Source organism: Panicum hallii, chromosome 5, assembly GCF_002211085.1.
Source record: "Panicum hallii strain FIL2 chromosome 5, PHallii_v3.1, whole genome shotgun sequence".
In the NCBI taxonomy this organism is placed as follows: domain Eukaryota; kingdom Viridiplantae; phylum Streptophyta; class Magnoliopsida; order Poales; family Poaceae; genus Panicum; species Panicum hallii.
This window is the reverse complement of record NC_038046.1, coordinates 7,530,389-7,553,365: the sequence shown is the minus strand read 5'-3', so window position 1 is coordinate 7,553,365 and position 22,977 is coordinate 7,530,389. Positions and strand designations below refer to the sequence as shown.

Genomic DNA, 22,977 nt, shown 5'->3' with positions numbered 1-22,977 from the left:
GCCGAGACCTGAAAGACACCCCCGGGGTTTCCTGCCAATACAATGCCGCACGGCAAGGGCCATGGGTGACAACGAAGGTGATGTGAATGGGTACTGAACTGCATATATTATTACTGAATGTGAACCATGTCACGTACTATATTTCATAGGGAAACGCACGTTGGTATTATCATGCAGCAAGGAACCAAGGACTAACAAAGTAATGTTCACACACAGGACTATCAAAAGTATATTTCCCTGAATTCCCTTCTGCTAAAAGATGGGGAAAAAAAAGAAAATCTCTACACACCATATATTCTCCCTTGTAATCTTTTCAGCAACAAACATCATCTCTCTACACACTGATCTGGAGAATAGAACCCAATGAATCTGTAGTATCAGCAGGAGCAGCAAAGAACATCACGCTATGCTTTGGTTGTAACTGAGTCATCATACGGGTCAAATTTCACAATTTTCCTTGCGTCTGATAACAGAGGATGCTCAATGGGTTTGTGCCCTTTCTTGTACCAATAACTGATGATGTATGCCTCCAGTTTTCTAACCTGAGAATATGTCAGAAACCAGAAAGCACTACGTTACAGGTGGGCAACATGCATCATAGAATAAATAGTCAGAAACACACCGTATGCTTGAAGCATCATATTTTAGCAAATCGAATATTTTTAAATTGTCTAGACTGCTAATCCACATGCTAATGTTGAGGGCCCTATACCTATTTGCCAAATCTGGTGCGACTGGATAAAGAATATGATTGGAAACCATGGTCTAAGAACACGAACAAGCCTTTTAACTACAACTTCTAATGAACATAACATTGAATCGTTATTGTTATAGAAACTTCCAGCTACTGGCAAACATCATTTCTAAATGCATGGCACCTTGGGTGCAATTTGTGAGATAGGCAGTTAGTACAGTAGTTGTTGAAACAATTTCCATGATGCCAGACTAACTATATATTATGCTAGAATACAACCAAGGTATGGTGTATCACCCTCAGAAGCTTGCCTTTCAATTCATTAATGTATAATTTATGACATTATCATGCAGCTGCATACTAGGCCACAAAATCCATGAGCAAAGTTGTTAATTAGTGCTGAAGTTTCAGCATTAGAATTATAACAATAATACTACTCAACTTCCTTTTTCCTATCAAGGTTATAAATATCATCTCAGCTTCGCATGAGAAATAGGAAATATACCCTTTTGACAATGTACGATTCATTAGCGAAATTTAATGGTTCTGTCAGCACTGTAAGAAAGCCATTCCTGTTCCCATAGACCACATCAGTGAAGTATCGGTCACCGACCTGGAGCAGCGACAAACTAAAATTAGAAAACCTATACATGTTATTAGTATACAACTCATAACTATACTCCTACCATCACAAGATTTGAAGCTGAACAACCAAAGTAACTCTCTATTTCCTTAGCTGCTCCACCAGGTTTCTTTGTATCTGCACTCAACAGAAAGAATGCATAGATGCATTATCTTCACTATCTATAGGGAAGTCCAATTATGGAAGAAACGTATGCACGTGTAAACAAATTGTGAGGTGAATTTCAACGCCCAATATCTCAATACAAATGACACTATCAAACAAAGTGATGATGCTAAACAGTGGGTTAACGATGAAATGCATATGGACATTGTTCAAAAAAATGCATATGGACCATCAGGAACAAATTAGCTCCGTGTAATGAGTTTTCTTCCAGCAACTAAGGGATATTGCAGAAGATTTTAACAAGTTCCATAAAAAATGCAGACATTAGACTCCTACAGTTTGCAATATACCCATTAGGCCAATACCATGAACAAACCTATTTCCACACAATACCAGATTATAGTGATATCACTAACATGCGAACCAAATGAAGAATTAATGTGGATTATCCAATAAATCGAACCAAAAGTATGATCAGGTATGAACTATTGAGGCTACTGGGTCGTGTGACAGTGAGACTGCACTTGCCATGCCTGATCACATGAACACCCTCGATGGCCGCCTCGATTGCCCTCGCATCCACACCATCCGGATCGTACTCCTTCAACCCTGCGCCCGCCCACTAACAGTTCAATTTCAACACGTAGCATTTCCCCCAATTCAACGGCTCGTGGGAGCAGCCAAACCTGCGGAGTTGCTGTAGATGGCGAGGGCGCCGGGCGGGAACGCCGCGCGGCACTGGTCGAACGCGGCGGCGAGCGGCGGCCAGAGCGCGGGCGCGTAGGGGGCCGTGAGCGTGTTGTCCTTGTCGAAGACGACGCCGCGGAAGCCGGCGCGGCGGAGCTCGGCCCAGTCGAGCCACCGGATGTCCTGCACCGACGCGTGCGGCAGCGCCAGGCGCGGCTCGGACGCCGCGACGGCCGCCACCGCGGCCACGCCGGCCGGGTTGAACCGCTGCCCCAGCGCGCGCCGCCACCACGCCGCCGCGCCCATGTTGCCCGCTGCGCCCGCGGCGGCGGCGCTGGGGGTTTTCGTTGTTGCCGAGTCGGTGTTAGGGTTCGCCGCTCTGGGGGGCGGGAGAGGGGAGGCGCGGGGAGCGGAAGGGCGTAGTGACACCGATGGCGGCGGCCGTAGCATCACAGCCGAGTAATGGCTTGTTGCCGGCTGCCGATAGCTGTGGAAGAAATCGATAGGATATTCGTGAACTACGCTGGATGGGTTCTGTGCCGGAAGTTGGGCACGGCTACTTTCACGCATTGGTTTTTCAGAAAATTACAATTTAAGCTACACTGATTATTTTTCAAAAAACGCTATAGACACATATGTTCACGTATGTATACACACACATGTAAATGTGCACTTCAATATCTACTGAAGTTTGAGATACTGAATTTGGATGAAGGATTAATAGAAACCTCATGGTAATCTTCGAGCAAAAAGGAGGACACGGGGAGTAGGGCCAACCTAACCAAAGCGGTCCATAGGTGGTGTAGCAAGACACTGACACTGGGTAAGACAATCTCAAAAAAAAAGACACTGGGTAAGACTACAGAATATCGATGGGTGAGGAAAAGATATGAAAGTGAAAAAAAAATCCAATAAGGGTTGAAGGACATCCAGCATATCTTCAAGAGCTGGAGAACCATCGTAGACCTACGACGATAAAGTTGGGACAAACAGTGGAAAAAAATAGTGGAAAAAATAATAAAGGAAAAAATACGCTATAAACTAATGGAGGTTGTATCTACGAGCTATAGCAATTGATTGAGAGAGAAAAAACAAATTCTTCATGAAAATATGTCTTATTAGTGTATTTATTTGGCATCAGATGTTGACATTTTTCTATAAATAAAGTTGATCAAATTAGAAAAAGTTTGACTTATTGTATAGAACAAAACTAAATAACCTACATCTTGAAATGGGAAGAGTACTTGCTAGGAGAACCACACGTTTGTGAACAAGAAACGAGCAAGATCTAGCCACCGTGTACCGTGTTTCTCTTTGCTGACAGTTGACCCGGCTATCTCGTTTGGTAACCTTCAAGTCAAACTCCGAGTTGTGAGCCACAGCGGACGTGATTGGTCCTTGGTTCAAATTTTTTGCGTGGCAAAAGGTCTGACATGCGTGTATTATACTGCTGCCAATGCAATGAACGACGACCATTGCAGCTCCAGTGAAGCAGCCGCTTGCGGAAGACGGGAAGAGCACTGAAGCAGCAGCCAGCTGCCTATGGGGCTGAAGAACACCACGGCGACCATCTTCGAGAGCATCAGGACCGTGGAAGGGCAGCTGGTGCGCTTGGAGGTCCTCGTCCTCCTCAGCAGCCTCCTTCTGGTCCTCCTCGTCGTCCTGAGCCCGTACCGGCACCAGCGCGGCGACAAGTCCTTCCGCTTCCTCGTCTGGGCGGTCTACACGCTCGCCACCGTCCTCGTCCCCTACACAATCGGTCTGCTGGAGGCCGGCCCGTTCCACGACCAGACCTTCGTACTGTGGGGCGCCGTCCTCCTGGTGCAGGCCGGTGCCGACTCCCTCTCCGCCTACAACCTCCGCGATGTCGAGCAGTGGAAGCGGGCGCTGCTGCAGCAGGGCCTGCAGATCCTGATGGTGCTGTGGCTGATGGTCCGCTGCGAGGGCCGGAACAAGAGCTACAGCGCCACCATCTGGATCTTCTGGATCCTGAGCATCGCCAAGGCCCACGCCAAGTTCCAGGCGCTGAGGGAGGCCAGCAAGGCGGACGGCCTCATGAAGCACACCAAGGTGGTCGCCGACTACATGATGGCGGAACACGAGTCCGGCCATGTCTCCGACGCCGCCACCATGCAAGGGTACAGGTACATTTTCCACGGCGAAGACCTCACCCTCCCGTACTTCTCCAAGCCGGACTACAGGACGGCCATCGTCGCGTGTGCCTTCACCACGGTCGACACCGTCTGGCAGTGGATAGACGGCCAGAGCGTGAGCGTCTTCAGCAGGGAGCACGGCGGCGTTCTCAAGGACATCGCCCTGTCGTTCACGCTGTTCAAGCTGCTCAAGCGGAGGTTCTGCAAGTACGAGCACGGGGAGGCCGGCCGCGCCAAGACGCGGCGGCTCGTCGTGTCCGGGCTCCTCCGCGATGAGGCCGACTACACCCGTGCCTTCAGAGTCATCGAGATGGAGCTCGCCTTCCTCTACGATTTCTTCTACACGAGGCACCAATCGCACACCCAGTACGTAGGGATGACGGTGGTCTTCGTGCTCCCAGTGATTGTTTGGAATGCCGTCTCCGGAGCTTTCAGCAGGCACTACCACCGTACCAGCTTGGAGCAGACGGTAAATGGGGTCGATGTCATTCACTGCATCACCATCGTGCTGATGGTGGTCGTCGTCGTCGTGCTGGTCGTGGAATCGCGCATCAACGATCAGAAGTGGAGGGTGATCGACGATCTCCATACCTTGACCGGCTCGAGCAGAATCACCTGGAAGGGAGAAGCCGTCCCGTTCGATGATGGCAGCAGGAAGCAGGCGCTGAAACTGATCAAGAAAAGGAAGCATCGGAAGCTGATGGGCAGGAACTGGGACAGGAAGCTGGGGCAGTACTCGCTGTTGCAGAGCTTCAACTACCACCCGAGGAATTTAGCGTCGATCCTGTCGCTCGGCTTGATCGAGCCGACCAGGGACGGGCAGAAGGCCTCGAAGAAGGTCGAGCTGCCGAAGGCAGTCGTGGTGCGCGTCCTGTCGCGGTTCAAGGCGAACGACGGCCACCTCGCCGACGGGCGGTCGGCGCTCGCCGCGAACGACGCTGTTCGGCTGTCGTGGGCGTGCGAGCTGCCCACGCACATCCACACGGTCCTCGCGTGGCACATCGGGACGACCATCTGCGAGGTCACGACGCCGCAGCAGCAGGTGCCGCTCACGGGCGACCGCCTGGTGGCCAAGTGCCTGTCGGACTACTGCGCCTACCTGGTGGCGTTCGTGCCGGACATGCTGCCGGGGCACGGCTACGACACGAGGCGGATCTTCAACGCGGTGGTCATGGAGGCCCGGGAGTACCTCGCCGGGTGCGGCACCATGAGAGCCAGGTGCGTCAAGCTGCTGGAGCTGCAGTGCAGCGAGCTGACGATACTGGGGATGGGGGCAAAGCTCGGGAGTGAGCTCAGGTACAGAGTTCACGACAGGGCGCGGCGGTGGAAGGTGCTGGCTGACTTCTGGGCGGAGCTCGTCCTCTTCCTCGCACCGTCAAGCGACGCCGACGTCCATGCCGAGAAGCTCGCGGCCGGCGGGGAGTTCATGACCCATCTGTGGGCGCTGCTCATCCACGCCGGCATCCTGGAGCGGCCCTCTTCATCCTCTCTCTAGAACCATCGTTGCGGAAAGTAATGATGCAACTGCTGACGGTTCTGCCGTCTGACTCTGAACGCCCTAATCTTTTTTTGCATCTTCGTCCTAGCTATCCTGAGATCTTCATGCATTCATGGTTCATCTGTTGCTTGGGTAATTGATTGTTCATGGTCCCAGATCCTAATCAAAATTTGCGTAGTACAACAGGACGCCCAATAAAATGAATTTTCAATGTGTTTAGTAAGCGTTTACGCCGCTAGGTCATGCAGAGTTGTCGGAGCGGGACGGCAAAAGAGTACAAAAACCAAGAACTCATGCCACAGTCCGCAGAATCAAGGAATTCAATTCTACCATGTAGAGCGTAAATGCTCCGGAGAACAGATTACTTTCATCATATTTGGCCAAAGTTCGCAATCGACTACAAGATTCGCAATCTAACTCAAAAATCCACTGCTTTCTGAACCGGAACCAAACTACTGAGTCGAGTTGACAGAAACTAGATAAGTTTATGATGGCAGACTGAGGCGTCTGATCAAGGAAAACAATGACTTGAGTTGATATTAATCAGCTTCCAGCTTCCCATTATCCCATCAACTGATATAAATGACCAGTAAATAGAAGACAGATTGATTCGCCTACTGAGGACATTCGGTAAACAGTTCGTCATATATTACAAGGATGGTAAATTAACCTAAGAAAACATGACGAAAAAAATAGCTTCACCATTTTTGCACATTGAATACTTTTATACATGCATCCGTTCGCCGGATGCTGATCTCATTTGCACCACCACCATATGGACAGTGACCTCACAAATTGATAGCTGAGGACCAAAATTGATCTAGTCTTGAGTTTTCAAAGCATACAGCAATTCCTGGTAATTAAAGACATGAGCACAGTTTCATCAGAAGTGCAACAATGAGCAAGCATAATTGCAGTAAATCTATTTCAAGACTGGGTCTTACCAGATCACCGTTGCTAGAGGCAAACGAAGGGTGAAGGTCCGAAAGAAGTTTATCTCCACTCAGTCTTTCCAAGTCATCAAATGGATGTGATTTTGACTCAACTGTACTGGAAGCCTTTGAGCCAACACTTCCATTGTGGCGGTCCATCCTTATGTACATCTCCAGTTCCTCGATTTTCCGAGACAACTGATGAGCAATAAACTGAAATAATGCAAATTTGAGTCTTTGGGTTTTATTTAGGTCCAACCGAGTAAACTTGGATTGTTCAAAAGCCAAGAAGATATTTATTGAGACAAGCAATCACCTTTACAAGATGTTGAATGGACAAAGTTGGTCGACAACTTAGATAGGGCTTTTCCAAGTTAGGTATGCTTTGTCCATCGATTGGAAGGAGAACAAGATACAAGGGGAACTGCAAAGCAGAAATATGGACAATTCAGCACAACACAGTAGAGGCATCTACTGTGACAAAAAGGTTGGCAACCCTTTCCTACTGTTACCCTTGAAGAGAAGGGGAAGAAGAGTAAAAGGCCAGCAACACTGAGGAAACATGCCATGAGTGCAAAACTCGCAATTTTGTCCCTCTTTCAAACATGGTTTTCCAAACAGGGTTCAGTTCATAATTAATTCCTGAATTCTAAAGAGTATAAGTATAACTATGAGAAATGACCATGTCCAGAAGATCATAAATGCAAAATGGAATTCACGATCTGATTGCATGCAATCTTAAAATACCTCTTTATCCATTTCATCAGTAGTACGGAGGTGATCAACCAATTTCGCAATGCGTCCGCTCCTCCCCATTCTGACATTTGAACTAGCACTGCCATGTCGATTCTGGCTCCTTGTACCATTTTTTCCCCATGCAAGCATCTCTCCCCGCAATGGGGAGGTGGCCAAAATTTCTTTTCCACCAATTACTTCATCGTTCTCCTCAAAGCTGTGGTCACTACTGCCAATGGTTCTAGCAGGTGAAGGTTGTGATGCAGACCTCTTCCTACATTTTTTCTGTCTTAAATCTGGAGAATGATCATCAGCAGAAGATGGCTCTTTGGTGACCTCATTGGCACTTTCTTCTTCTCTATCCTCATCATCAGAGCCAATAGGGGCAATATCAGGGGTTATGGTTCTGCCTCTGCCCCGTGTTCGCATATTTCTCCGGTACTTCCTTGCAAAGGCAGTGTCAGTTGCTTTTGTTGTGGAACGCTTCTTACCAATTGCCTCGGACTGTCTTCGAAATGTTTCCTCAATGGTTTCTTGAATCTTTGATGAAAAAGCAATAGTGTGTTGTTGTTGATGGTTAAATATAAGATTATAAAGAAAATGAATTATGCATAAGCATATGGAGTGCTGGTACTGCAAAAGCATATGATCTCACCTTTTTATTCCGAGTCTTCTCCTGTTCATTGAAAGCAAGTTCCTGAAGTGTCAAGTATATTAGAAGGACATCACGGAAAAGCTAAATGAGGCCAATGAAACAAACAACTGATGATGACGGGGCTCATAGGCATCACCTCTTCCTCATACTTGTCAATATCTGGATATAAGGCTGCAATCAGTGCATCATAATTAGGATCATCCCTCAAAGAACGTCTGCTTGCACAATGAGTGCGACACGCTGGGCATTCATTATTTCTGCAAAGTCAGAGCATTATTATATTATAAATAAATAATACTCTATTTTATGATCTGGAGGCATAATTAGGCTGTAAATTCCACATTTTAAGATTGGAACTGTGACATGATTTCAGAAATATGGCGTCATTTCCTTAAAAGAAAAAAGAAAAATGACGTATGGCACTATACCCTAGTCGCATAGATTTATCAATGCAGTCTCTACAGAATCGGTGCAAACATTCCATAACTGTCCTTGTCTTCCGAATAATTCCTGCAAATTAGAAGGATTAGATGCCATGATATATCATTATCTGACAGAAAATTATGCAAATGAAGCAATAAATTCTCAAACTTCAAGTGTGTAAATTATTGTATCTAGTAACAGATTTTCTACTTGCATTTGCTAGGGTTTCATCCAAGAAATTAATTAGCTTAGATTAACACAATCACATAGTAAGTTTTGTAAAATGACGAGGCGATAGACAGCATCATATGGCCTATAACTGGAAAAATAACTGGAGAATGAATTTCTCATAAAAGATAGCTAGTGCTGACAATTCTATGTAGAAACACAGTTCCTACAAATGTAAATTCTTCAATGAAGATATGCTACATATAAGAAACAAAATCCTATGGATGAGGAATTTATCAATGTAGCAATGCTACATACTACACCAAATGAAAGAAAACTAATTCAAGTGCACAGGTATCCTTCAAAGTGCTGCAAATTGTTGACAGGAAGGGAAATTGAGAGACCATCAGGCGATTTCAAATGACAGGCATTCGCTGCCTTTATTTATTTATCGAGATGCATCCAGTTGACTGAAAAATAGATGGAACTAGTTGACGCCAATAAAGAGCATAGTCTTATCAACAATAGTCGCAGATCACCATTTACTAGTGACACAAAATATGCATAATTGCATTAATGAAACAATTCATTAATATGCTAGGTTAAATAATGCAGTGATATAAAAAAAATCAGTTATGCATACAAGCATAAGGGATGCATCATACCATGCGATATCAAAAACTAAAATTCAGAAAGATATTCTCACCTAAACAGATAGGGCACTGAACCTCCTTCCGTATCTCTGCTAATTTCACTAGCATAAACCTGAGAGAGGAAATATTTCAGATAAGCTTCAGACCATGTAAAACATCAAATCTTCAAAGTCCATGAATAATGATTTTGAATCTATGCAGTGCAGTGAGATGCAGGTAAAATAAATGGATTGAAACAAAAAGGATATAGTTATTGTATATGATACTACACACAAAGATCACATATAGCAGGCGTAAGCGAGGGTCGGTATCTAAATGAAAAGCTGAACATTTGAGCATACTTGAGCATTCAACTACCCAGGAGGTATCAGTACTGTAATAGTCATAGTAAAGACTACCTTACAGTCTGTGATGAATCTATTGACTGGAGACATCTGAAAAAAAAAGGAATACCAAAATTGGTCTTGACGCTGAAACCGATCTGTAGTATATCTCGCATCTTATGAATTTCCGAAGTATGTGCATTGCTGACTGACTGGAAAACATGATTTGCATTTCTCACAAAGCATCATGTATGGGGAGGAGGGTGGAATCACAGGGAAAAAGAAATCCTCTACACTGGACAGAGTTAGAGCACCTAAGGCAACATCAAGCAGGATCATCTATGCCAGGAAACCAACAATGTCAAAATAGAAACTCAGAAGCTGCTACAGATTATCAACATTACAATCGGAACTGGCAGCTCTTCAAAGATAAAGCTATGAGCCTATGACAGTCAGAGCAGTTCAGAACTTCAGATGAAAGCAGTGGTTCAAGCATAACAGTACAAGCGCACAACTCAAACAGGTAGCTGTGCCACGGAAACTGTAGCGCGTGCCTAGTCCCCGGCTCCCCGCCGGCAGACGGTCAATCTCCATCGCGGCCATGACCTGCTGCCCTGCTTCGATGGAAGCATGCACCCCATACGTAGAGGACGTCGCATGCTAGCTCGAACACACATGATGTAAATCATCCATGTCTGCTCGGCGATCGGTGCGCTTGCATAGACGCCACCCGATCACAGGAACTAAGCAACCATGCTGGAAACCGACAGCTCATCAAGCACCAAGCCCACAGGCTCCGGCAGACACCGCCTCGGACGAGTCACCGACGGGTCGGGACTCGGGACTCGGTACACGAGGAACCCGAGGGCGAGGTGCAGGAGGCATGGGCACCGCGAGGCGGCCGCAAGCCATATCGCATAGACAACCACAGGGGATCCACGAGACCGGACGGGGTGGGAGGGTGAGAACGCGCACGGCAGGAGGGAGGAAAGCTTACTCGTCGTAGCCGCCGCCGTCGCTCTGCGAGGACTCGCTATCGCCGTCCGCGCCGCCGCCATCCTCCGCGTCCGAATCTGCCAAACCCATCGAAGCACACACAAGCCTCTTAGCCATATCCGCGCGGAGATACAGAAGGCGACATGCACATCGCGAGAGCGAGGGACGCGGGAGGGCGGCCTCGATGCCGTCGTCAAGCTCACCGTCTTCGAGTCCGCGCTGCGGCTTTGGCTCGGTCAACCTCCGCTTGGCGGCGCCCCCGCTCGGCAGCGGCGGGCGTCCTCCCCTTCCTTCCCCTGCGCCCCCGCCGGCGGCGGTGGCGGCATCAGAGCCGGGAGCCGCGACGTGGTCGCGGGGTTTCGAGGACGGCGACGGGAGCCGGCGCTTCTGCGCGGGCATTCTGGCTTCCTGACCCTAGGATCTCGGCTCTGGGATTGCGACGAGGGCGCGGGGCGGTAGTTCGCCACCCCCGTGAGGCGTCCGGGGCTTGGGAGGGGAGGCGGTGTGGGTCGACGGGGAGGATGGGGAGGAGGGCAGTATATGGAGAGGTGGGAGGTGGCCAGGTGGGTGCGGGAGCCTCTGCGAAGGGAGGCGGAGAGAAAGAGGAAAATAAAGCAGGGGCTCGCGAGGCCGGAGGTGTTCGTCTTGTGGTGGGCTGCAGGTTTGGGTCTATCTGACTGCCTGCCGGTGGGGGCCGGCGCCTGATGCTTCCGCTCTGACTGGCTTAGGAAGTCGCGCGAGAGACCAGGGGCGAGGCCGCAACAGCAAAGCGACGCCCGGGGCATGCAGGCGTCAAGGCCCGGCCTCGCCTCGCCTGCCGCGTTCCGCGTTCCTGGGCACGCTGCGGCGACTCCGATTCTGCCTAGGAAGGAAGCACACCGCTCGGCGCTCGATCCATACGTCAGAACACGCGGATGTTCTCGTTTCAGATTGAGGCTGTGATTGCAGAACACGCGTCAGTCAAATCGCTGCTGCGCCGCCGGCGGCCGGCTCAGTGCGTGCTGTTTGCCGTCGAAGCGTCGTCGACGTTCCCGGCGCTCCTCCCCTCTGCGGCGAGCACCCCGAGCCCGACCTCTTCCGGCGGCCCGGTACGCCGGCGTCTGTAAGCTGCTCCGCCTCTCTAACCGCGCGCGGCTGCCAGTTGGGTCTAATCAATCTTCCATGTTCGCGCTGCCGGCTGCCGGCTGTTAACCTTTCCAGTCTCTGGCGGCCGGTGGACTGCCGGCTGCCGGTTACGCAGGCGTCTGTAAGCTGCTTATTAGACGGGAAAGGCTTGGCTCCGCCTCTCTCATCACGCGCGACAACCAGTTGGGTGTAATCAGTTTTCATTGTTCACGTTGCCGGCAGTCTGGCAACCTTTCCAGTCTCCAGCGGCCGGCGGACAGGCGGAAATCAGCCCGGGAAATCTTCGATGGCCATGGCCCTGCTTAGAAATTGGTCTCTGTTCGTCAGTCTGTAGAGCACGTTGAATAAAGCAAACCATCCAAGATGAAAACTCAGCATGGACTTCAGTTTGCATAGCTTACAACAGGGTAGAGTAGACTGGTAATGGCCAATTTCTGTACTGCATGATAACAGATCAAACGACTAGCAACTATAGTCAGTGGAAGTGACAACTGAGCAAGTCACCGATGTACTACCAAGGTAAGAAACTGAAAACAGAAGGACCACTAATTCAGTCCTCCAATCAAACCAAGGCTCCCTTTGGCAGGGCTCCACGAGCGGCTCCAAAACCGGCTCCAGTCGGAGCCCTGCCGAACAGGATGTGCACCATCGGCTCTAACTCCAAAGCCCCAGAAAAAACGCTCTCTGGAGCACTCTGGGGGAGGCGGAGCCAGAAAACGTGGCTCCGTCCGGCTCCGCCTCACCCTTTGCCAACCATGCCCCCGGGTGCCTGCGGCACAGCAGTGAGAGGAGGGCGGCGGCCAGGGCGAGGCGTAGGCGGCCGGCGGCGCGGGACGGAGCACGCGGCCGGGGCGGGCGGAAGCGGCCGACGGCGCGGGCCGGAGCGCGCGGCCAAGGCAGGGTGGAGGCGGCCGGCGGTGCAGGCCGGGGGCGGGGCGGAGGGCGGGTGCGGAGGGCCGGAGCGCCGGGGCGGGGTGGGGTGGTGGCCACGGCAGCTCTCTCTCTCTCTCGCCAAAACCTAGCAGCGGCAGCTGCATGAATCGCCTCCGGCAGCCGGCGGCTTCGGCACGCAGGGAGGCCACTCTAAGTAGCGAAATCGACAGATCCACTCAAGAGGAGGCTGATGCGGGCGTTGGGGGCGCGGCCGCCGGGCGGGGCGCGGCGGTGGGGCTGGGCGCGGTGGGTCAGGGCGCGGCGGCAGGGCTGGGCGCGCCAGCATGGCTGGGTGCAGCGGCCGGCCTGGGCGCGCCGGCCTAGCAAGGCACAGAAGCCTGGCAAGGCATGGCGGAGGGGCTGGGGGCGACGGAGTGGCTCCCTAGCGTGCTGGCAGCACAAACGGCGTCGGTTTCGACATCCACCGGAAACCAGACTACGGTAGGATAACAGGACAATGATTATAATTATCACGTAACCAATATTTCTGTTTATTTATTTATTTTTATATTAATTAATTAAAAATGTCAACTGAGTGCAAATATAGATATAGGCACATAGACATATCAACTAGCCAAGGGTATATTGGATATTTGATATATTCAATCCATTCAAAAAACAAGGTGAAGCCGTTTTGCCATTCCAAAACGGCTTTAGCTCCATCAGAGAAGCCACTCCACCGGAGAAGCCGGAGCCCTGCCAAACGGGCTCCAAGCGTTCCCACATTGCAATGGCACACTATTTTATCGGAGAAAGGGAAAGAATGCAGAAGTCAATTGCACTGGAACAGCCATAAAATATTTCCGTTTCCTGAAGAAGCTAGCATGCAAAAGAATGTTTCAGCAGATGCGGCACTACTGCACCAGGTAAGATATGTTTAAGTTATATTCACACAACTCCACTACTGATTGAGCGTTGAAACTTCTAGTTATGCTGTGATGTAGAGGTTACAAGGGCTCATAGCAACTCTTCAGTTCATTAGGTTACAAAACTGTCAGGCTCTGGCTGATAACGAAATGCTAATTTTATTAGTTTCCGCTAGTTGCTCGTTGTGACTGGTACAACGCTGCAAGCTGTATATCTGTAAACGTGTATCCCTCATGCTTTCGACGTAACATAAGAACACTGAACTTTTAGTCCACGGTTGCAGGAGGAAAGGATAGGAGTAGCTAGCTATTCGGGACTCGGGAGAGAGAAGAAAACGCTCGAGGCTCCGTGCAAGAATCCAAACTCTAGAAGCTCTGTCAACACAAGTCATAAACTAGAGCAAGCCACATATCAATGGCGAGGGAAGACCAAAGCTCTTGCGTTTCACAGCCGCCTGCCTGTCTGTCTACAAATAGAATCTGAAGTGGACGTGATCTCGAGGGACAAGCAGGAGATGTGACCCGACCTCGGCGGCTACGCCATGGAAGGATCACAGTAAAAATAGCCAAGGAAGTAAGGATCAATGCAGCTCCTGTTATTCGCCGCCACAGCCGTGCCGGCCCCACGAGAACAGTCACCATGGCGGAAGCATGCACACCATTGAACAGTGAGCAATGCTTCTAGCAGGGATCCATATCCCTTGCTGCTAGCCGGTGATGATCAGCTCGTCCGACGGCACGAGCAGAGAGCAGATACGAGCAATACGAACGAAGCAATCGTGCCGCGCTTGCCTAAGCTCACCGGGTCCGCACGTGCCTCGCCGGATGCCAGCGTGCTGCAATAGCTGGAGCTAGCGGCTAGCGCGCTAGACACGAGGCGGCGACAAGGTCGTCGGATGGCCTTGGCGGCCACGCGAAACGAACTGGGGGAGGTCGGAGAGGGTGGGAGATGGCAGGAGAGTGTGGCTTACCCATCCATGCTGCCGGCGCTCAGGGTCGACTCGCTGCCGGTGTCGCTTCCGTCTCCTCCGCCGCCGCCGACGCCGTCCTCGTCGTCTTCAGGATCTGCGAAACCACCCAGACAAAGACGAAACCCCTCAGCCACGGACCCAGCGCACCGGACGCGATGCGTGCGTGGAGAGGCAGAGGCGCCGCGGCGTCGTTCGTCTCACCGCCGTCGCGAGGCTCCTGGTGTGGCGCGCTCTCCCAAAGCGCGGAGGTGTCCCCATCCATCTCATGCGAGTCTCCGCCCCGGCCTCCGTCGCCGCCAGCGGCGGCGCGCCGCGCCGCGACGCGGCCGTCGGAATCGTCGGGGGCAGGCGACGGAAGCGGGCGCTTCTGCGCGGGCATTTCGCGTCAGCCCCCCCGCGCCCACGGACTCCTACCGGCGGCTGCGGCGGCGTCCCTCGCGAGGCGCTGGGGGTGGGGGGCGGTGGCGGTGGTTTCGTGGAGGAGGAGGAGAGCGTGAGGGACGAAGGGTGGGTGTGGGAACTGCGGGGCGGAGGCAGAGGCGCGGCTCAGGGCAGGGGCCAGAGAAAGGACGGGGGGAAAGAGAGAAGGGATGCGACGCGTTCGCGTTGTGTGCGTGCGTGTTTGTGTGGGGGCGCTCGCTTGCGGTCTGGCCGGATTCGACGAGCGCTCGACGCGACAGACAGAAGCCAGGGGAGGGGACAGGGAGAGCGAGGAACGTGCAGGGCTGCAGGCCGGCGGCCGCCGGCGATCCGGGGCCGGGCAGCGCTGCGACTCAGCGGCGGCGTTGGCGTCTTGGCGAATCCGTTCCGGCGCGGGCGCGGCGGCCTGCGGCCGTGGTTAACCACGTGTGGAAGTTGGGGAGTGTACGGTTGCGACCTAGTTCCCTTTTTTTTAAATGCGAATCTGATTTGGAAAATTCTTCGGCGTCGCAGCTAATAAGATAATAGCATTGCTCGTATGTTAGTGTACCTAAACGTGCATAATAACTCCAGTAATGAGGCCGTCTCAAAACGTAAGCGTGCATGATTCAGACCATTTCTGCTGTAGCTCAGATTCTGCCTTCTTTCTAATTTTATTTTCTTTCTCGAGAGAACCGATTCTAGGTGGGCCTTCTGAGATCAGTTAAGGCCTTGAGGGTACTCTCAATGGGCTTCTGACTTTGATAGCGCACTCAACAACGCGGCCGTCTATGTCTAGCACAAAAACAAGCCGTCTATGTATAGCAGGCCCAATTGGGGATTCTAGTGGGTTGTTCACTTGAAAGGAAGGATTGGGCAGCCCAATGCCCTTGGTTTTCTTTTTGAATCCGATCTTTTTGTACAAGCAAAAAAGTCCTTTTTACCTTCTGAACTTCCGGACGAATTCGTATTTCCTCTCTAAAATCATCCGTTTAGACTTTTCAGACTCATAATATCGGACACATAACCTCCCTGACTGCTTTCTTTTCTTTTATATTTATTTTGGTTGAATCTTTGAAAAATTATAGTTAATCAAAAAATCATAAAATAGAAAATTTAATTTTCTTGGACTCCACGTGAGACATCTATGCATTGAACATATGATATGATATAATTTAGTAAAAAACAATTATTATACTTTTAAATATAAATTTTTGAGTAATTAATTCATAGCTATAGTTTTCATAGTCCAATTATGGTGAAATTTTTATGGTGGGCTAATAACTATATGCTTGATTTGTAGTAAAAATTTTATACTCATTGGATTATGTACGCTTGAACAACTGAAAAATCTTTGATATAGTTTGGACTTTAGTTGGTCAAGAATATATGATTCAATGAGCATGGAATTTTTACTACATCTCAAGCATATAATGATTAGCCCATCATAAATTTGTAAGGATCTACGTGATCGAGTCATAAATGGAGAGATAGTCCGACTTGCATACGGGATGGATTAAGACCCATATATCAATGATAAAAGTGGATCAAATAAAAAATTTAGATGGAAATATTACGTGATTTAAATAGGTATAGATTTCTAATCATGACTCGATTAGACTTCGCTCGGCCATCAATCAGATTTTTATGCTACTTCCTACTCATACTTGGGCTTTTTTTTTGTTTTGTCCGTTAGGCTCGTTGTGTTTTTCTGTTGGGCTTTTTGTCCTGTTGGGATTTCTAATCATTCCTCTAGGCCTTGTTTTACTGTTGGGCCGTTTGTCCTTCGGCCCTTGTTTTCTCTGTGCGTACTGCAAAAGCGCTACTGCAATAACCCATGACCAGAGTGCATGCCTTCATCACTTAACTCATTGCCCATGATGTGTTTGCTCTGGTTGATGATTTTGATCCCGAGTCTCTACAGCAAATTGCGAAGAGCTTGCCTACTCTGGTAGACGAGCACCTCTTTGCCCTTTGTAAGTTTACCCTGATTTCTCCATTGAAATTCGGTTTACTTAGCAAGTGACTTTAATGTGATTTCCTAACAAACTGCATGTCACCGTTTTCCTGAATATTCTCTATTCCCTTTCGTGGGAAATGACATGCTATTACTGCCAAGCTTCTTCTTCAATTCAGGCAACATTATCGCAACCAAATCGTCCCCAGGTTAACTTCTCGAATGGATTTATGGGCTTGACTAACTTTCCTGCATTTACAAAACTGCAGGTACTAGTATTCTGATATGATTATGCTACACAACAAACCAGGGGCGAAGCCAGGAGAAAATGGGGATGGGTCTTTACTATCGCGCAATGGGATCTTTGCCTTTAGAAAACAGTGACGAATAGTAATTTTCACTGAGTTTTTTAGAAATCCATCGGGTCGGCGGACCACAGCGAGCAGCTCCGCCCCTGCAACAAACTCTTAGCAAGGTCTACAGGGGCAGTTGTTTGCAAGGCTAAATCCCATCATCATTCAAGAAACTTTTGCTTTCTTGCTTTCACTTCTAAGATGTCGAGGCATTGGAGCAACTAGAAGCAATGACTTCGACAAAACATAGGTGTCCCTGAAGCCTGTTCGTTTTGTGATCTTTCACTTTGTCTGACTAGGTGCTACAACGATCCTGTAATATGGTTTGAACTTGGAACGAGTGAAATGTTTCTAAATTTTGGCCTGCTAGAATTAAAACTCCTTTTGAGTTAATAATGTGTGAAAAATACAAGCATGGCCCGCAAGTTATTATGGGCATTTAGGGTCTTGACGCATTGCAGTTCTGAAGCGCCAGGAGTGCATTTGTTTTGTGCTCTGGATGTGTATGCAAGTTTATCTCCATTCCTCATAGCCCTGAATGATATGACAATTGATGATGGATTGTTACCGGTAGATACATCAAACGGTAATGCTACGGCTCGGTCGTCCGTACGCGCGTCCTTCCCTCCGGACGGTGACGTGCCCTCCCTCTCACTTTATCCTTTTTCTCCTACGGTTATACCTTATCCTTTCACCAGGGAAAAAATCACCCACACCACCGTGCGCACATCTCTCTGCTGCGCAGTGCACGCGAGCACGGGGCGCATCGGCGAGGCTGGCGGGCGCAGGCGCGCGCGGCGGGGCCGGCGGAGGAGGAGCTCCAGGCGGCGGCCGTGGCGGGGCAGCTCCGGGCGGCCGAGCAGAGGATCTCACGCGCCCGCGCAAGGAGGTCGAGCGCCACTGGGAGAGGGATGCCCTGCCTCTGCCGTGTTGAGGGATTTTGCGCCGCCACGGAAGGAGACCGTCGCCCGCCGTGATTTCGTGTGCGCCATCGCCTCGCCGATCTGAGGAATCGAGCGCTGCCGCCTGGACCGGTCGAGCCGCGCCGCCTTAGCCGCCCGTGTCGACTGGATCCGCACTGGAGAGGTGGAGTGCCGCGAGCGCGTGGGGAGAGGCAGGCCACCCGGGCTGGTATACGATGGCGCAGTGAGAGGGCGGCGTTGCTCCGCCAAGCTGCCAGGAGGGCTGCGCGCGGCGGTACTCCGGCGGGCTCGGAGGCGAGGCCGCGGCGCTCCCCGGACCAAGCCCGCCGCCACCTGCAGGTGCTGCACGCGTAGTCGTCGACCTCACCCCCAACCGCGCCCTTCGCGCGCCTTTTCCGGCATGGGGGCCGCTCGCCGCGACCTTCTCTACGTTCTCGGTGACGAATTGTGATGTTTCAAATCTTTGTGAAGTTGCAGTTGCGATACTGTGATGTTGCAATAGTTTGTGGTGTTTCAACCATGAATTTGCGATGTTTCACCAGCGACTTTGTGATGTTTCAACCTTGATTTTGTGGAGTTGTAGTTGAGATTCTGTGATGTTGCAACTGTGATTTAGGTTTTCTTAATCAATGAGATGTTTCATACGTCATTTGCTCATGTTGCACTATCATGCCTATGCGTGCGTTCGTTTTCTGGTGCCAAGAGATCGCATCAAAGATAATCTTATTATTTAGAAGTATTAAATAAAGTCTAATTACAAAACTAATTGCAGAACTCTAGTGCTAATTCGCGAGACGAATCTAATGAGCTATATTAGTCCATGATTAGCGGATGATTACTGTAGCATCACTATGGTAAATTATGGATTAATTAGGCTCATTAAATTTGTCTCGCGAATTAGCACCCAGCTGTGCAAAATGTTTTATAAACAAACTTTATTTAATACTTCTAAATAGTAAGATTCTATTTGATGTGATAGGTCTAAAGTTTAGAGGGAAGAAAACGAACATACCGGTTGATGTTATTCTTCGATGTTGCGATGGAACAGCTGACCGTCCGATGGATTGGACGTCCGACCCTAGCAACGCCCTACATCAAAATATGTTAGAGCGGGTATGCGTGCACGTGCGCAAGTGCCTACGACCGTACTACGTTCCAAACAAAAAATGTCGATTGAGGTATAGTAGAAATTTAACATGGCATGATAGTCCATTCACAGAATCAGTTTGGAAGACATTGGTGAGCGAGGTAATTGAAAAGGTAACACTCATGAGTGCACCGATCCGATCGAAATTCTCCTATGACTAGCGTACAAGCAATAGGCCTATGGGGGATCTATCTCTACAGATTCTATGTTTTCAGTTTCTACCCCTGGTGGCTACATTTCTTTAGTTTATCCGGTGGCGGATCCAGAGATTTTATAGAGCCTGGACCAATATAGCAGTCGAGAACAAGTTTACACAAATACATTGACTATAAGTAAAGTTGATGGTATTAGCTTAATTTAATTATTTTTGAACAATCTTATCAATTAAGTATAACTATTGACAAAAAATAAAAGCAAAAAAAATGAATTTTCAATAATCTGCTTGGCTCCATGAGATTTTATAACTAGTAAATTAATTGATGTATCTGTCGTTACTCGGACACTAGGGGCAATGAGCACGTTTATAAATCTTTGTTGTGCTTTGCCCGGTTGCTATTGGTTCATGGCCCGGCTTAGATGTGTGCATGCAGCTGTTGCATTTCGACACTCACGGGAGCCCGGGCCAGGGTGGTCGGCAGGGGCGGATCCAGATGCTGGGCCGTGTGGGCCCCGGCCCACCCTAAAAAAGGCCCAAGATGGAAATTTTTTTCGGGCATCTGAAGGTCAGCGGCTGAGCGCCCCTGCCGGCCCGACCAATCCGCTCGCTCGTGACCTACTCGCGACTCGCGTACTTGTAGAGTTTTGGCTCGGGGACCGGCGGCACTGCCGCAGGCTGGCGGCGGAGCGCAGCTAGCGGGTGTTGGCTCCGGCACGTAGGCACGCAGCGGCTGCATGCAGCCCTGCAGCGCGCGCGCACCGCCCGGGAGGCTGGGAGTACGCGGGCGCGGGCGGCGGCTTCTGCGGAGCAGGATACGCGACTAGCGAGTGGCGCCCACCAGCCCACCGCGGCACCGCCGGAGGCCGGAGCGCCGAGCGCGTGCTGCGACCTGTCACCTGCGAGCCACACGGCCACAGCCACGAAGGCAACTAGGCAAGGTAATTAGCTTCCTGCTTGTACAAGTGCGATGCATGACTACAAAATTACAATTCTTACCTGCTAGTTCTAGATTGGTAGCCTAATTAATCATGGTAAAATTTAGAATTACTTATTGCAATTTGTAACTTCTTACATCATTTTATTGCAGGATTGTTGAGAGAGGAAATATTTTACTAAGCCATTGTGGTATTTTATTTTTTTTTTTTACCTCGTTGGACCATCCTAATTTCAAATCTCAAATCCTAGATTCGCTACCGGTGGCCCGGGCTCTGGTCCGCCAGGGAGTTTATCGTAACAAAAGATCTACTTACAGTAAGAGGATAAAGTCCATGCACTTGCGTGCCTCCAACTACAGCTGGGCTTGATCTTGAAAAAAAATATATCATAGATCGTGCCACCCAAGGTTCAGTTGGCAAAAAGAGAAAAAGAAATGTTCCGTTGGCTACGGCTGCTGCGTTTGCCAGCCGTGCCCCGTGGGAACCAGGCGACCAGCCAGCCAGGTAAACCCAACAGCCCCTCCACCACCCGCCGCCGTCAAATTCCGGGAACGCGAGATCCGCCGGGATGCCGAGATCGTTACGCCAGCCAAACCGCGTCCACGTACGCCAGCAGCAGCCGGTGGAGGGCGACGTCGTCAAGCGGGGGGCGGCCGCGCGCAGCTGCGGGGACAAAGACTTGGACCCGGCAGCACGGCGGCAGGCGGAGACGTGTCCCGTCCGCCCCACTCCGCGCCGCGCGCGCCACGCCGCCCACCAGCCGCCCCGCCCGCCCCGCCCCGCCGCCTGTCGCCGTCAGCTCCATCACTCGCCCAAAGCAAACAAACAAGGCGGGCGCCGGCGTCGCGGGGCAGTCCCCGTCCCCGCCGCGATCCGCCCGTATCTCCACTTGGCGCCGCGCCGCTCGCGCGCCCGGGGCCCATGCGACGCCCCACGACTGCTCTGGAGAGGCGGCACGTAGAAGGCGCCGCGCCAGCCGCCAGGGCCAGGCCCCCCTCCCGTCCCGCTTGTCCTCCTTTTCGTCTCCCTCTCATCCCGTCATTTTCTACGGCCGATGCGAGGAATTCAGAATCCTTTTCCGCCAACAGGTCCACGAGCGGGCGCCGCGCACCGGCACCCGCCAGCGGGGGTGCGGCTGGGCGGTGGGGCCCGCGCCGCACGTAGTTGTCAGGTGCGTGCGCTATTTGTGGGCGCTGTCGGGTACCAGCGCAGGGGTGCGTGGGATCGGATTTGGTTTACGCAGATGTGCCGGGGCGGGCGGGGATTAATCAGCGTCCCATCCACACCGCACCAAGTGGCGCGGAGCAGGCGCAGCCCACGAGACGCCACCTCCACCACGCCCGGCGGCGGCTCGGCGCCATGATTTCGTCGCCCAATAATTGCGCCCCCAGAGCGGGGTGCACCCCGGCCGCCCAGCCAAAGGAAATTCCTGGCCGTGGAGGTAAAGGAAGCGGACCTGCTTGTCCTAGCAGGTACTCCACCGTTCTGGAGAATTCTGCACAGCGAGTGAACACGACCGCTGATTGAGTTTTCACTTTGCCCCACGTGCCTCACTCTTCGGTTCTGATAGTCCATAGCTCTGAAACCGAATGGCACGCACGTTGGTTATTCTTCCAGTACCGTGAAATACTCCTATGCCCGTAGTAATTTACGGATTACAAAGTACTACTGTATTTCTGTATCCATACTCCGTATGTGCTATGCATAGAGATAATGCATAAGAACAAGTTGGGGCGGAGGACACGGTATGGTAAAGTATGGCGTCTGCTGTATCTTGATTCAGCTCTGAATACCTTCAACTGTTCACCTGTCCTGGTAGTCTGGCGCCATAGCTGCTGTTCTTCCCTGCTTCCGATCTAAACACAGGCGCAACGGGAAATCGGTCATGATCTGTTTCATAGTTTGGTTAATTTAAGATCGTGTAAGATTCCTTTTTTATGTGTGTTAACTTGGAAGGGAGGGAGGAAGAAAGTAACAATCAAGAGCTCAGGACGTTAGGATAAAGCTAAGATGTATCTGAAGGGAAAGGGGAACTTGCAACTCTTTACGTGCCAATTTGACCTAAAATTTTTTATATTTACTTTCTTATTGTGTTGGTGAATTGGTGGTGTTTGACTATATATTTTGAATATTTCTTTCATATTAGTTTCGCTTTACCTTAATTTTATTTCGTCCTCTGCCGCTGAGAACAAGCAGTTTATTGTGAGAAATGGAAAATTGGAAATTTCCTATCATAATTCGTCACTCGAAATCGATGAGGGAGCACAGCTCCGGGTATCCGCGTCGGCAAGGAGCTGCCAGCCAACAGTCCGTGGTCCTCTCCTGCGTTTATCAAATGGACGGCAGCGGCACCTGGTACACGGTCGGGCGTACGTCCAGCAATTCGCCGGCCCGCCAGGAAAGTGCCAGTGCCGCCGCTGCCGCCTGCCCCCGAGCGTGTGATGGAAGCGGCGCGGCGGCATCACGCGATCCGCGGGCAACCGGCGCGTGCCGGTGCCCGCCGTGGTGGGGGTGCGGCTGTACTAGCTGTCGGTCTAGGCCCAGCG

At 50.8% G+C, this 22,977-nt stretch overlaps 3 protein-coding genes across 5 annotated transcripts; 1 reads left to right on the top strand and 2 right to left on the bottom strand.

The window, feature by feature from the left end:
* Window positions 1-89: 89 nt before the first annotated feature.
* LOC112893866 lies at window positions 90-2,670 on the bottom strand. The gene is made up of 5 exons (XM_025961384.1): window positions 2,129-2,670; window positions 1,971-2,051; window positions 1,381-1,454; window positions 1,200-1,307; window positions 90-542 (listed from the first exon to the last, which is right to left on the bottom strand). The coding sequence occupies exons 1-5, from the start codon at window positions 2,577-2,579 to the stop codon at window positions 405-407; spliced, it is 852 nt and encodes a 283-aa protein (XP_025817169.1). The 5' UTR covers window positions 2,580-2,670; the 3' UTR covers window positions 90-404.
* A 752-nt stretch (window positions 2,671-3,422) lies between these two features.
* Window positions 3,423-5,916, top strand: LOC112895046. 2 transcript variants are annotated; one of them, XM_025962910.1, is made up of 2 exons: window positions 3,423-5,500; window positions 5,597-5,916. In XM_025962910.1, the coding sequence occupies exons 1-2, from the start codon at window positions 3,672-3,674 to the stop codon at window positions 5,775-5,777; spliced, it is 2,010 nt and encodes a 669-aa protein (XP_025818695.1). In that variant the 5' UTR covers window positions 3,423-3,671; the 3' UTR covers window positions 5,778-5,916. The 2 variants fall into 2 exon arrangements, with proteins under 2 accessions (XP_025818695.1, XP_025818694.1); XM_025962909.1 differs by having other exon boundaries at window positions 3,423-5,916.
* Window positions 5,917-6,370: 454 nt separating this feature from the next.
* On the bottom strand, window positions 6,371-15,096 carry LOC112891769 (putative E3 ubiquitin-protein ligase RING1a). 2 transcript variants are annotated; one of them, XM_025958722.1, is made up of 10 exons: window positions 14,762-15,096; window positions 14,561-14,654; window positions 9,400-9,458; window positions 8,531-8,612; window positions 8,239-8,359; window positions 8,103-8,144; window positions 7,460-7,987; window positions 7,029-7,136; window positions 6,725-6,925; window positions 6,371-6,633 (listed from the first exon to the last, which is right to left on the bottom strand). In XM_025958722.1, the coding sequence occupies exons 1-10, from the start codon at window positions 14,937-14,939 to the stop codon at window positions 6,601-6,603; spliced, it is 1,446 nt and encodes a 481-aa protein (XP_025814507.1). In that variant the 5' UTR covers window positions 14,940-15,096; the 3' UTR covers window positions 6,371-6,600. The 2 variants fall into 2 exon arrangements, with proteins under 2 accessions (XP_025814507.1, XP_025814506.1); XM_025958721.1 differs by lacking the exons at window positions 14,561-14,654; window positions 14,762-15,096 and adding exons at window positions 10,667-10,742; window positions 10,869-11,284.
* Window positions 15,097-22,977: the final 7,881 nt, after the last annotated feature.

Excerpts from the sequence above, each read along its gene's own strand:
- LOC112891769 (XM_025958722.1), bottom strand. The coding sequence starts at position 14,939 with ATGCCCGCGCAGAAGCGCCCGCTTCCGTCGCCTGCCCCCGACGATTCC. Across the intron at positions 9,459-14,560 it reads AGCGCCGGCAGCATGGATGG|GTTTATGCTAGTGAAATTAG; the intron begins GTAAGCCACACT and ends TTCCTCTCTCAG. Across the intron at positions 8,613-9,399 it reads TCAGTGCCCTATCTGTTTAG|GAATTATTCGGAAGACAAGG; the intron begins GTGAGAATATCT and ends TCTAATTTGCAG.
- LOC112893866 (XM_025961384.1), bottom strand. The coding sequence starts at position 2,579 with ATGCTACGGCCGCCGCCATCGGTGTCACTACGCCCTTCCGCTCCCCGC. Across the intron at positions 2,052-2,128 it reads CATCTACAGCAACTCCGCAG|GGTTGAAGGAGTACGATCCG; the intron begins GTTTGGCTGCTC and ends GGGCGGGCGCAG. Across the intron at positions 543-1,199 it reads AATCGTACATTGTCAAAAGG|GTTAGAAAACTGGAGGCATA; the intron begins GTATATTTCCTA and ends ACATATTCTCAG.
- LOC112895046 (XM_025962909.1), top strand. The coding sequence starts at position 3,672 with ATGGGGCTGAAGAACACCACGGCGACCATCTTCGAGAGCATCAGGACC.